The sequence below is a fragment of the Quercus robur genome, chromosome 5 (assembly GCF_932294415.1).
Source record: "Quercus robur chromosome 5, dhQueRobu3.1, whole genome shotgun sequence".
Classification (NCBI taxonomy): domain Eukaryota; kingdom Viridiplantae; phylum Streptophyta; class Magnoliopsida; order Fagales; family Fagaceae; genus Quercus; species Quercus robur.
Window position 1 is genome coordinate 85,746,325 of NC_065538.1, and position 14,497 is coordinate 85,760,821.

The following is a 14,497-nucleotide window of genomic DNA, read 5'->3' on the forward strand; positions in this document are numbered from 1 at the left end:
ACATATTGAGTTGAGCTAATCAATTTAGAATAAAATGCAAAATCTTTCAAGCACCAAAATACTTGCAATGCAAAATCTCTACATAATTTTTTTTTTTTTTAAATTATGAACTTTAGTTATGAAATAAAATAATTTTCGAAACTTATCCTTAAGCAAATGGTAAGTTAGTACACAATAGTTTTAATATTAATTTAACAAAGTTTGATCAATCGGATGTCAAGGAGGGGTGGGCGGGGGGGAATGTTTTGTCCCTTGAAGTTTGGGATGATGCGTCATTTCTCCAAACATCAAAGTAGGGGAGTGTAATTACCCCTTAGCAATATATCTTTTTTTTAAAAAATTATTATTCATACTTTTGTTGATGGTTAGTTAGTAACTAACGTGGTTGACTTGATTTTGTAACCTTGGCCTAGATATGTTACATCAAGTTCTATTATGAATTTTATTTCAAAAAGTCTGCAAACAGATGAAATAATAATGAATGCGATAGATATTGCCTCAATAATATAATAAATAATTTTTTTAATTTTTTTTTAAATTTAAAAAATAGATATGACCGTTTGTAAAACTATATAGTAAAATTTATTATATCGCTAGAATCACTCTTTCACCAATAACCATACAACCGACATTATCTTTGCATTGCATGGGCATATATATGTATAATTAGTACATGTGCATTTTGTTGATCTGTTTATTTTAGTTAAAGTATAATTATACTTAAAATTTTTTAAAAGAACCTAAAATGATAAAGAAAAATTTTTAACAACCAAACACTAGAAATAGAAGATCGAATTCAAATGGTTAATTGGATTTGAGATTTGTTTTTGGTGGTGTAGAAGCCCAACGGGCTATAGGCACAGTGAACTCTACTTAAACTACATACATATTACTTGTAAAATACTCTTATAGCTAAATTTTGATTATCAATTTTAACATGGTATTTCAGCTAAATTTTCTCACTTGTCAAGATCAGCTTGCAGGATCTCTAGTTTCCAGACTAGATCCCATCCCATAGGATGCTTTCGTGATCTAGTTTCCAAACTTAAGGTTTCTTATCTTTACTTATGGTAATAGCCCAATGGACTCTAGGTCCAATGTACTTGTACAACTTTTTACTTGTACAATACATTTATGCTTGCATATATATAGAAAATTGATTCTCAATTCTAACAAGTAACAACTATCATTGGATTGTATTTACACCAAAAAAATATATAAAAAAATAAAAATAAAAAGCCAACAACAACCACAACTCTCAGTATCTTCTGTTAGCCACTTGGATTAGTTAATAGATATTATTGATCAATGTTCATCAAACTAAAATTCTAGTATAATATGGTGCCCAAATTTATAAATGTTGTTTTGGTTGTTTATTTTATGAAATGAAATTCTATGGTATTCATAGGTGATGCTAATGTTCACATATATGTATTTTTAAGTTCCAATGGCTTAGGAATCTTTTTTTGCTAATGACGTAGGAATTATTGAAATGATTGCAGTTTTTGAGGGAGAAAAACTTCAAACAAGCAATTCCCCCAGTTAAGATTGAGGATGGAGAGAAAATCACACATGAATTGGCCACAAGTGCATTGAGGAGGGCTGTCCATTTCTATGCGGCCTTGCAGTCTTGTCATGGCCATTGGCCTGCAGAAAATACTGGCCCCTTGTTTTTTCTTCCTCCTCTTGTGAGTTGCATCATTATCATTATTAATTTTTCAATATTAATAAGTGACTGTGAACAATGAAATTGTTCACAGATAACATCCCTGCCAGTGAACTATTTTGGCTTTCAGCTCGATATAACTACTATTTTTCTTGTATTTGACCCAAAAACTGCAGGTATTATGTTTTTACATTACAGGACATCTTAATACTGTCTTCCCAGCTGAGTATAAAAAAGAAATTCTTCGTTACATATACAATCATCAGGTATATATTCTTGAAAGTTTAAAATAATAATTGAATAATAAGAATGGAGATTTTGCAAAATTTGTCACTTTTATTTTATTTTATTTTTCTTGTTTTTAGTTTAAACTTCAAACATCATGTATAATATTTATGCTATAACTTTATCACATTTTAGAATGAAGATGGTGGATGGGGATTTTACATAGGAGGCCACAGCATCATGTTTTGCACAGTTCTTAGCTACATCTGTATGCGAATACTTGGGGAAGGACCTGATGGTGGTCAGGACAATGCTTGTACAAGAGCAAGAAAATGGATCCTTGATCGTGGTGGTGCAACACACATATCTTCTTGGGGAAAGTCCTGGCTTTCGGTATGACTATTTATTTGTGGAGATTAACATCAAATTAGAGTTAAATACTCAAAATAATTTATATTTTAAATTAAAATATAATCATATTTCTATCACATTTTGGTTTCAAGTATTCACCGTGCATGATGACTTTTTGTTGATAATTAACACTAGTATACAATATCCTGTAAACTGTAGATACTAGGTGTGTTTGAATGGGCTGGAACCAACCCAATGCCTCCGGAATTTTGGCTTCTTCCTTCATTTCTTCCCATGCATCCAGGTTTATACAATATATGCTTACTTCTTCATTAAAATTTCTTAGAGTTCTTGTGTATTTTAAATCATTATCGCATGTCGAACTTTTCTAAATTCAATTAAGTCAATGTTGAAATAGAGTTAGTACATTTGTTTCATGCCTTTGTCAATACAAAGGTTTAACATTCTTTTTAATGCACCAAATTCTAATTATAAATTATCTATTTTGTGGTGCCTAAAATGCAGCCAAAATGTGGATCTATTGTCGGGTGGTGTACTTGCCTTTTTCATACTTATATGGGAAAAGGTTTGTTGGGCCAATCACACCTCTTATTCTTCAATTAAGGGAGGAACTTTACATTCAACCTTACAGTGAAGTTAATTGGACCAAAGCACGTCATCAATGCGCAAAGGTGAGTTTACCTTTGATAAGGAGATAACACCATAAGAAGACACCAATTGAAGGGTTAATATAACATATAAAGACATAACATGACTCAAAAGTTGAAGCTTGCAAGTTTGGACCCAATTTTCTCATATTAACCCTTCATTCTTGTCATTAATATCAATTGTATAACTTTAATATTTAGCTAACTATGTCACTCACACGTCAATATTCCAACAACCTTCATGGTTGGTAATTTTGGAATGACATATACCATATAGTCTTTTAAATACATCTTTCGATGCATTGACTGTTGAAACCAATTACTACAGGAGGATATCCACTATCCGCATCCTTGGATACAAGATCTACTTTGGGATAGCCTATACATATTAACTGAGCCTCTCCTCACTCGTTGGCCTTTAAATCAATTGGTCAGAAAAAAAGCTCTTCAAGTAACAATGAAGCTTATTCACTATGGAGATGAAGCCAGTAGATACATTACCGCTGGGGTTGTGGAAAAGGTAATGTGATTCTACAGTGCTCTAGAAAAGCCATAGACATGGTTAATCTAGGCTATATAATATTGCTCCTAACGCCATTTGCATTGAACAGGCGTTGTGTACGCTTGCTTGTTGGGTTGAAGATCCAAATGGAGATTCTTTTAAGAAGCATCTTGCTAGGGTGAAAGAATTCATATGGGTTTCTGAAGATGGAATCAAGGCGCATGTTAGTACACATGTTATGCAAAACAATTGTAGAACTTTACACCTATCCATTTGCATGAATTGCTGACTTTGACTTATGCAATTTGTGTGTAGAGTTTTGGTAGTCAATCATGGGATACGGGTTTGGGTATTCAAGCTCTTCTAGCTAGTGATCTCACTAATGAAATTGGACCAATATTGGCTAGAGGGCATGACTTCATAAAAAAATCCCAGGTTTGACTTTTTATTCTTAAATCATAAAAGTCAACATTTTCTACTTAGGAAAGTCATTGTCAAAATTTCATTTGGAGTTATTGTGTTCCCCTTAAACAAAGTAAAGGTTAGGGACAATCCTTTTGGAGACTTCAGAAAAATGCTTCGTCACATTTCTAAAGGATCATGGACTTTCTCTGATCAAGATCAAGGAATACAAGTTTCTGATTGCACTGCAGAATGTTTGAAGGTAAATAACTCTGTTTGATACTTTCTCAAATTCTACTGTTTTTCCTTGTCCATAATCATCGAGTGACCAAATTCTCCTATACTTCACAGTGCTGCTTGCTTTTTTCAATGATGCCACCTGAAGTTGTTGGTGAGAAAATGGAGCCTGAGTGCTTGTTTGATGCCGTAAATATCCTACTTTATTTACAGGTGAGGATTAACTTTCCCAAGCATGATAAATTACCACTTGTAGCAAAAACATATGCCCCTAGGAAGAGAATTTAATTGATTTAGCCATTATTGTTAACACATTTCCCTCATGAATTGACCTAGATTTAATAAGTATCAACCAAAGCTTTTAACTTTTTAGATTAACACGAGTTATAGATTAATTGCTATGATATCATTATAAATTATCAATTGTCCTAAAAGTTTAAATAATTACGAATTGGTGAACTAATCATCTAATCATTAGTCTAACATAGTGATGTATTTTTATGTTTGCTTATTTTACACGTGTATGCATGAATAGGTAATACAAGCTACCGTTGTTATAGGTGGATCTAAAAATGCTGAAAATTGCTTGTTCAAATCTAGAGAGATTTGTTATCTAAGAATATTCTTCTCAAAAATCCAAAATTGTACACAAATTTAAGTATTTACTATTGCTATGTATATATATATATATAAAGATTCATCTCTTTCAACTGGACTTCTGTGTGGTTCAAATATACTTTCATTAATGAAGGGTACCTTTTTTTAGAAAAATGGTCATAAATACCAAATAACAAATTTAATTTTGAATTAAATAAAAAAAATAAAAAAACTCCTAAAATTTAGGATTTTTTTACCTTCACATTCAATAAGAAATTATTGTTTATCTCTAAATTTTATCCTTTTTATTTGTTTAGAAAATAAAAATATATATTTCAAAATTATAATTATTAATTTTTATCTAAAAAAATAGAAGAGCTTCTGACCACGTGCAACGTGCATGCTTAGAGACTAGTATATATATAAACCCTCGTCATCTTTTGAACTAACTCCGAAGCAACTTTGTTAATGTTTTTTTTTTTTTTTTTTTGCCTTTTTCGGGCGGCTTGTTTCTTTCCATATTAAATCTTTACTCTCATGTCAATAACGCAGAGTAAGAATGGAGGTTTCTCTGCTTGGGAGCCCGCAGGAGCTCAAGATTGGTTGGAAGTTAGTACCTTAACATATTGAAGTGTCGTTGAAATGTTCATTTGAATATTTATGCAGATATATTCACTCTTAATTATCATATATCAGTGGAAAATTTATTAATTTTTTTCCCTTCTAGTTGTTTAATCCCACGGAATTCTTCGAGAGTATTGTCGTTGAGCATGAGTATGTTGAGTGCACTGCATCAGCAATCCAAGCTTTACTTTTGTTTAAGAAGTTGCACCCTGAGCACAGGAAAAAGGAGATTGAGAATTCCATTCAAAAAGCAGTTGGATACATTTTAGACATACAAATGCCCGATGGTTCTTGGTATGTTCATGTACTAGTTTACTAGATATCATTGTTATTGTTAATATGATTAGATTAATTACATGATGAATTTGAAACATTTGTTTACTGTTATTGTTATCATAGTTTCATATATAGATGCAATACAAATAAATTACAATATGAGACTTTGTCGTAGGTATGGAAATTGGGGAATTTGTTTTATGTATGGTACATGGTTTGCCCTTGGAGCATTAGCTGCGGTGGGCAAGACCTACGACAATTGTTCTGCTATACGTAAAGCTGTTGATTTTTTACTCAGAACACAAAAAGATGATGGTGGTTGGTCCGAGAGTCATCTTTCATGCCCAAAAAAGGTAGTGTTTAACCATGGATTTTTCTTTAAGCCTCTAAATTCTTTATCTTTTCATATTTAATATCTTTCTTTACATCAATTTCGTTCAATGAAGCTTTTGTAGATCAACGATTCAATTTAAAGAAATTTATATCTATTCTTGTTTTAAATGAGATTTTGTAGATGTTGTATAGATTCTTCCATCAAAATTAAAATAACAAATTCTCTATGCTTGGTCATAGATATATATACCAGTTGATGGAAATCGATCAAATTTGGTACAAACTGCATGGGCAATGATGGGTCTTATTCATGCCAAACAGGTTAGTATATGGTTTAAAAACATATATATCATGTTATTGTATGCTTTTCTTGAATAATTTTAAGAATAAAATTTTACTTGTAATAGGCTGAAAGAGACCCGACACCTCTTCATCGCGCAGCAAAGTTGATAGTCAATTCCCAATTGGAAAATGGCGATTTTCCTCAACAGGTGTCTTTGTTTAACATAACTTCAAATAACAAATAGAAATATTAAAATTGACAAGACATAGATATCATTCTTCCATTATGGAACGTTGTTTTTTCCCTTCACTAATAATTTTACTTCCAATAATTTGTAATTAATCATTAATTACTTTGTTGTGGCAGGAAACCACAGGAGTCTACTTGAAAAACTGCATGTTGCACTATTCAGCATATAGAAATGTTTTCCCATTGTGGGCTCTTGGCGAATACCGCAAGCTTGTTCCATTGCCATCCAAAACTATGTAACTCAGAGTGGCATAGGGTGTTCTTAATTCTTTTACAATTATGTACCATTTAGTTTTCTGTCTTATCCACCAGTACATTATATTTCTTCTATAACTAATAATGTCTGCATAGAAGTTTATAATGGCCACCTAAATAAAGTGGGAGTAAGGCCTACAATATTATATTGTACTAGCTTGTAACCCACACTTACATACAGAACCATTCAATAATTGTGATGATGAAATATTCATCTTGGTTTCCACACTGAGCATTATGAGTGGAAGTCACTCGACACAAAAATTTTAAAAATTAATTGGACAGATAGAATAAAATTATACTACAATTATGAATATTGATTTGGTTTGATTTCTAAAATTGTACTTCCAACTTTATGATATATGTGATTATATATATATATATATATATATATATATATATATATATTCCACTTTTGACAAATTAACAAAATTTTAATCCAAACACACTAAAAACTATTGAAAAATAAGATTCAAAGAAATTTTGGTCTATTTTTCTTATTTTGTAGAATATATCTATATATATATATATATATATATTTTCTTTTCTTTTCTTTTCTTTTCTTTTTTGTAATTTGAGATGTTACTATAATTTTTTTTTTTTTTTTTTTTTTTTTGGGGATAAGAAAACATTTTCATTACTGAAAAATGAAGAAAACTACAATACATCCTTAAGAAGAGCTTGCTGTAGAAAACAAGGAACCTCTTCTATCCAAATAGAAAAATCATCAATGCCTAAAGCATGTTTAGCTAGAAGATGGGCTAGGCAATTGCCTTGCCGTCAAACATGAGAAAAATCAACATGATGAAACTCATGGGAGATAGAAACAAACCCATAAATCACAGTAGCAATCGACGAAGGTGGGGAAGAGGTCTCTGAAACGGCATTGAACACCACCAAGGAATCACCCTCCAAAATGAAGTCTTGAATCAGCAAATCCTTAGCAAAGTGCAACCCAAACTCAACTGCCTTTGCCTCCACTTCCACTGCACCAAGAGGGAAACGAATTTTATTGCTGCAAGCTCCAATTACCGAGCCATTTGAGTCCATGATTACTCCAATGCCCACCGACTCTTGAGCAGCAAATACGACGCCATCAACATTAATCTTATACCTGGTAGGCGGAGGAGGAGTCTAGCTAGTTTGGGTTATTGTGCTTGGACCAGAGGCAGCGCAACTACATTCCTGGAATTTCACCAAGAACTCCAAAGCACCATAAGCCACCTGTTGACTTGATTTCTTGACACCCCCAACTCTGAACTTGTTCCGGTTAGTCCAAACTGCCCAAGCCACCATAACAATTCGTTCAATCTTGGTCTGTACCCAATCTGCTTCCATAATCCCATACCACAACATATCCATAAAAGAATGAAAGTGGACTGACGAGTTTAATGGAAACAACTTCGACGCTTCCCAAACTTCTCAAACGAAGGCGCAATCCCAGAAAATATTTCCCGATGACTCCACATCCGCATGGCATACCTCATATTGTCCATCCAGCAGTACCTTCCTTCTCATGAGATTCTCTTTGGTGGGAAGAATGTCCTTACAAGCTCTCCATGCAAAATGGCGAACCTTAGGAGGAATATCAGGCCCCCAAAGAGTCTTCCAAAACCGCCTTAGCCTACAATCATCGGAAATAGCTCCCTTCAACCCAAAATTACCTCAGCCTCATACGGTAAGAAAACATCCTGGATCAACTCAAAATTCCACGAACACGTGTCATGATCTATAAGCTCACTAACCTGAGCTTCTGCCCGTAGAAGAGGAGGAGAGATCACCTTATACGTCGAAGGAGTGGGAAGCCATCTATCTTGCCAAATCTGAATGCTCCTCCCATTACCCACTTGCCAATGAACCCCATTACTCACAATACTTTGGGCTGCCATAATACTACACCAGGCGAAAGATGGATTGCAACCTACCTTGGCATGAATGAAATCACAGTTTGGGAAGTAGCGAGCTTTGAAGACCCGATATCATTCTTCCATTATGGAACGTTGTTTTTTCCCTTGACTAATAATTTTACTTCCAATAATTTGTAATTAATCATTAATTACTTTGTTGTGGCAGGAAACCACAGGAGTCTACTTGAAAAACTGCATGTTGCACTATTCAGCATATAGAAATGTTTTCCCATTGTGGGCTCTTGGCGAATACCGCAAGCTTGTTCCATTGCCATCCAAAACTATGTAACTCAGAGTGGCATAGGGTGTTCTTAATTCTTTTACAATTATGTACCATTTAGTTTTCTGTCTTATCCACCAGTACATTATATTTCTTCTATAACTAATAATGTCTGCATAGAAGTTTATAATGGCCACCTAAATAAAGTGGGAGTAAGGCCTACAATATTATATTGTACTAGCTTGTAACCCGCACTTACACACAGAACCATTCAATAATTGTGATGATGAAATATTCATCTTGGTTTCCACACTGAGCATTATGAGTAGAAGTCACTCGACACAAAAATTTTAAAAATTAATTGGATAGATAGAATAAAATTATACTACAATTATGAATATTGATTTGGTTTGATTTCTAAAATTGTACTTCCAACTTTATGATATATGTGATTATATATATAAATATATATATATATATATATATATATATATATATATATATATATATATATATATATTCCACTTTTGACAAATTAACAAAATCTTAATCCAAACACACTAAAAACTATTGAAAAATAAGATTCAAAGAAATTTTGGTCTATTTTTCTTATTTTGTAGAATATATATATAGCAAAGATTAGATTAATTACATGATGAATTCATATAGCAACTTCTACACTTGCAACAATAGATAAACCTTGTTATTCTACCGCACATAGCAAACCTCTTTGATTTCTAATATTCTGAGAAGTGAGACTTTTGAAAGGTTTTTTTATATTTGTTCCCCTTAGCATTAAGTAAGACTTTTGAAAGTTAAAGGTACTTGGATTGGATAGCCTAACAGAAAACTACCAATAGAAGAACAAGGCTCCACTGTCCTACATTCTCACACCCTTAGTAGGTTGAAGTCTGATCAAGTTATGAGACTTCTTAGCAAGAGAAACTTGTTATTTTTCCTTTGTTGCTTTTGTTTAAACCTTGGTGTTGCTATAGACACCATCACATATTCTCAATCCATCAAAGACCCTGGCAACATAGTCTCCAATGGGAGTGCTTTCAAACTGGGATTCTTCAGCCCTGTAAATTCTACCTATTGCTACATTGGAATATGGTATAGCAACATTTCTGTATTCACTGTCGTTTGGGTAGCTAACAGAGAGACACCACTCAATGATTCTTCTGGGGTTCTTACTATACCTGAGGATGGCAATCTTGTAGTACTAGATGGAAAAAAAGATATTCTTTGGTCATCAAATGTTACAAATTCTGTTGCCAATTCGAGTGCCCAGCTTATGGATTCGGGGAACCTTGTACTGCAAGAAAAAACTACAGGGACAATCATATGGGAGAGTTTCCAACTTCCTTGTGATACACTCTTGGCCAAGATGAAAATTAGTACTAACGCAGGAACAGGTAACAAAGTGCAATTGACATCATGGCAAAGCCCTTCTGATCCATCCATTGGAAGCTTCTCTGCCAATATTCAACCTCTTAATCTTCCTCAAGCATTCATTTGGAAATATGGTAGCCCGTATTGGCGCAGTGGTCCATGGAACAGTCGGGTCTTCATTGGAGTACAAACTATGGATTATGAATTTATGGACGGATTTAGTCTTTTGAATGATCATGAAGGAACCATTTCCTTGAGTTTTTCTTATGTGAATGCTTCTTTGGTACATTTTGCACTCAATACGCATGGAAATATAGAGCAAAGATTTTGGGATTATGAGAAGGAGGATTGGGAGGTCATGTTAGTTCTACAGACTGAGTGTGATTTTTATAGTAATTGTGGGGCATTTGGAAGCTGTAATTCACAGAATACACCAAGTTGCAACTGTTTACAAGGGTTTGAGCCAAATAACACAAAAGAATGGAATGATGGAAATTGGACAAGTTGATGTGTTAGGAGGACATAGTTGCAATGTGAGAGGGTGAACACTGGCAAAGGCAGCAAAATGGATGGATTTTTGAATCTCAAAATGATGAAAGTGCCAGGCTTTGCAGATTGGTCACAAGTTCTGGAAACCGATTGCAGACAGCAGTGTTTAGAGTGTTGTTCTTGTATAGCTTATGCATATGATACTGGCATTAGTTGTACGTCATGGACTGGAAGCTTAATTGACACACAGGAATTCTCTACCGTCGGAGTTAATCTTTACATTCGTGTTGCCTATTCAGATCTTGGTGAGTTTTTTTATCTTTCTACTTCAACCCAACCCCCATAACACCTCAGCTCCCAAAGCTAATGAAATCCTCGTAAAATACAATCTATTGGACGAAAAAAGGGAGGAAAAGAAAACATATTTAGTTAACTGTTTTCTTTTTTTTCTTTTTTTCTTTTTTCTTTTTTTTTTTATGGGAGTTAACTATTTTGTTTGAATTAGTGTAATAAGTTTTTTCTGATTTACAGTTACAAAGCTAAACATGAAAAAAATTGTCACAATCACTGTGATCATAGGAACGGTTTCGATTTCAATTTGCACTTACTTATTTTGGAGGTGGATGGCTAAACATAAAGGTGGCACTCTAACTAAATACCAAAATGGACTTGGAAATTTTGCTATATGTTGGAGATTACTCACAACTGTAGTGGAAATCAGCAAGGAAAACAAAAGAAAAGGAGATCTTATTGTCCAACAGAGGGGAAGCACGTAAAAATTTTCCTAGTGACAACCTGAACCAAGTTAAAGTCCAGGAACTACCACTATTCAATTTTGAGAAGCTGGCGAGTGCAACAAACAACTTCCATCTATCTAATAAGCTTGGTCAAGGTGGATTTGGTTCCACATACAAGGTAATGGTTGCTCTTCTGAAGTTTTATTATCAAATACTATGAATATATAGTTAATGATTTGAGTTTTGTTTATAGGGAAAACTATCAGATGGACAAGAAATTGCAGTAAAAAGACTTTCTAGAACCTCTGCACAAGGGTTCGAAGAATTTATGAATGAGGCAATGGTAATTTCTAAACTCCAACATCGGAATCTTGTTAGACTCCTTGGCTACTGTGTCGAAGGAGAAGAAAGGATGTTGATCTACGAATACATGCCAAACAAAAGTCTGGATGCATTTCTCTTTGGTTAGTTAATTTTGATATTCTTTCTTAATACAAAAGAATTTTACATATTTTCTTTGTTCATAGGAATATTGTCAGTATGCTATAACTTTGTTGTGGTATTTCACTTGAAACATGGCTTCTAATTACTTTCACCATATGAACTTCTTTTGCAGACTTCATGTTCATTTACCTTGTAAGATTAATCCTCATTTTCTTTTGATAAAATTCATTAGATCCATGCAAATGTGAACTGCTAGATTGGAGAAAGCACTTTAACATTATTGAAGGAATTAGTCGAGGTTTGCTCTACCTTCATAGGGATTCAAGATTAAGAATTATTCATAGAGATCTAAAGGCAAGTAACATCTTGTTGGATAAAGAGCTAAATCCAAAAATATCATATTTTGGTACGGCTAGGATTTTTCGAGGTAATGAAGACCAAGCAAATACTAGAAGGGTCGTCGGAACTTAGTAAGTACCATTTGCTTGCCTAATTCAATTTGTTAGTAATACAAATATTTGAGATGACAAAATTTGGATGTGTTTTATTGTTGAAATTTAGTGGCTATATGTCTCCTGAATATGCAATAGAAGGGCAATTTTCAGAGAAATCAGATGTCTTCAGTTTTGGAGTGTTATTACTACAGATAGTTATTGGAAGAAGAAACATTGGCTTTTATAATGATGAGAAATTCCTAAGCCTTTTAGGACTTGTAAGTCATCTCATTACCTCATTTTTTGAAAGCCTCCATTGCTTTTTGTTCTTTTAAGTTTTGGTTTTGGTGCTAACAATTTCAATCATGTTTTCATTTCTCTAGGCATGGAAATTGTGGAATTCAGACAATGCTGTAGCATTAATAGACCCGATGATATCTAAACCCTTCTTTGAAATGGAGATTTTGAGATGCATACAGGTTGGGCTGTTGTGTGTTCAAGAATTTGCTAAAGATAGGCTGACTGTATCAGTTGTTGTTTCCATTATTAAAAGTGAGATTGTTGATATGCCTCGTCCAAAGAAACCAGCATTCACTGAAAGGTTGATTGCCTTAGATACAAAGTCTTCTCAATGTAGAAAAAGTATATTCTCTATTAATAATGTTACTGTGACAACGGTTCAAGGTCGATAGCTAGCATGTGTTCTTGACATATTCACTTTGTGTAACCATAAAACTAGCAACAATTTATTATTTTGTGTAACATTGTAGCAATATCTCTCTCTCACACCACCTCCATATGAGAGGGATATTACATTCAACTATTACACATGATATTATCTCATGATCGAGAAAGTTCAAGAAATGACATTTCTTTAGAGAAATTCGAGTTTTTCCCAGTCTCATATGCTTTTTTGAGAGGGCCCTTTTTGGGAAATAAGAGAGAACTATAGCAAAATGCTCAAAGACTAACAAAAATGCATCAAACTTAGAGTAAATAACAATTAGCAACTTAAAATTCAACAATGATACCTGATAAGGGTATTTTTAGGAAGAGGTAAACTAGTTACACACAATGAAGCCGGCAACTCCATTGAGCCCGTCAACTTCATATACATGAGAAAAGTGCGAAAGTGGCGCTGCCATAAGCGGACGATCTCACTTCAATACCTGACAACCTCACCTCAATACCTAACAACGTTTACATGAGACAACGGGAATCCTTGAGCAAAACAAGAGGCCGACAAGAAGAGAGAGGCTAATGGGAGTAAAGAAGCCAACGGGATGAAGAACATGACGAGTCCAGTGTGGCCTTGCATGACCTCCACAAATATCTATACAAGGAAATATCTTGCACCTCACGATTAGCCCTAATCAAGGAAATCCTCATAAGGAAAGGATTCCGCAAGATACATGTATTTATGAGAATCTTCCCTACAAGGAAAGACCCTCTCCACCAAGAAACGGATGTCAACTCTACGCTACTATAAAAACCTCAAAGCCCTCACAAACCAAGGTATACATAATTTTATCCCAGCTCTAGCACTCTAGAGTTGCAAAAGTTCTCTAACTTAACCTTCGAAGGGTATTTGGCCAGTACTACACCGGTACTCTCTGCAAGGTCTTCTCGACCTACTGATGATTTTTGGCATCATCAATACCCAAATGTAACCTTGTTTATTTACCTCAAATTAATAAGCTAACCACAGAAATTGGGCTAGAGGAGATGAAAATGTTTCCCAAAAGGAAATCCAGATTGCAAGAGAAATTATATATAATCGTTTGCATTATTTTCAAAAGGTAAAGATGCATTTGATATTTTCTTTTTCAAATGTTCAGATATGGCTTGAATAAGGTTCTAGTGTTGCACAAATTGTGTCACATAGAATCACACCCCTAGAAAGTTGGGCACTCTCACTCCTATCCGACTTTGTATTTGATTTCTATTTCTGCTTATTGTTGTTAAGTGGCAACAATCTCAGTGCCGTCAGACTTGGCTATCACCTTTGGGATATTATATATACTTGGGGTATTTCACGCAATTGCTCGGCCTGGCAATGAATTACTACTTTATGTAACCATTGCATGTAACATTTCTCTCACATTGAGTTTATTATCTCATGGATTGATTGCATGCTGCCGATGTCTCACAATTGGTGGGAACACACCTATGAGACTCCACATATCATGAGACATTGATTGCATAC

At 34.0% G+C, this 14,497-nt stretch overlaps 2 protein-coding genes across 12 annotated transcripts in view; both read left to right on the top strand.

The window, feature by feature from the left end:
- Nucleotides 1-9,105, top strand: part of LOC126727521 (beta-amyrin synthase-like) — a 35,818-nt gene extending 26,713 nt beyond the window's left edge. For 2 of the 11 annotated variants that reach the window (XM_050433202.1, XM_050433201.1), the window contains exons 19-20: nucleotides 6,558-6,704; nucleotides 8,917-9,105. In XM_050433202.1, coding sequence (XP_050289159.1) covers nucleotides 6,558-6,704; nucleotides 8,917-9,043 — 274 coding nt within the window. In that variant the 3' untranslated portion in view covers nucleotides 9,044-9,105. Of the gene's footprint in view, nucleotides 1-1,502; nucleotides 1,689-1,842; nucleotides 1,933-2,086; nucleotides 2,285-2,461; nucleotides 2,547-2,767; nucleotides 2,935-3,238; nucleotides 3,431-3,521; nucleotides 3,636-3,727; nucleotides 3,848-3,953; nucleotides 4,077-4,165; nucleotides 4,265-5,200; nucleotides 5,258-5,375; nucleotides 5,567-5,723; nucleotides 5,902-6,119; nucleotides 6,203-6,288; nucleotides 6,373-6,530; nucleotides 6,895-8,741 lie in introns of those variants that run through there. The other 9 variants (XR_007656263.1, XM_050433203.1, XR_007656265.1 and 6 more) reach the window with 9 other exon arrangements.
- A 417-nt stretch (nucleotides 9,106-9,522) lies between these two features.
- LOC126727523 (G-type lectin S-receptor-like serine/threonine-protein kinase At1g11330) lies at nucleotides 9,523-13,153 on the top strand. Its single transcript, XM_050433209.1, is given in 7 exon segments — nucleotides 9,523-10,981; nucleotides 11,208-11,315; nucleotides 11,398-11,591; nucleotides 11,667-11,877; nucleotides 12,090-12,327; nucleotides 12,419-12,569; nucleotides 12,675-13,153. Coding segments are annotated over 7 exon segments (2,475 nt in total). The 5' UTR covers nucleotides 9,523-9,717; the 3' UTR covers nucleotides 12,984-13,153.
- Nucleotides 13,154-14,497: the final 1,344 nt, after the last annotated feature.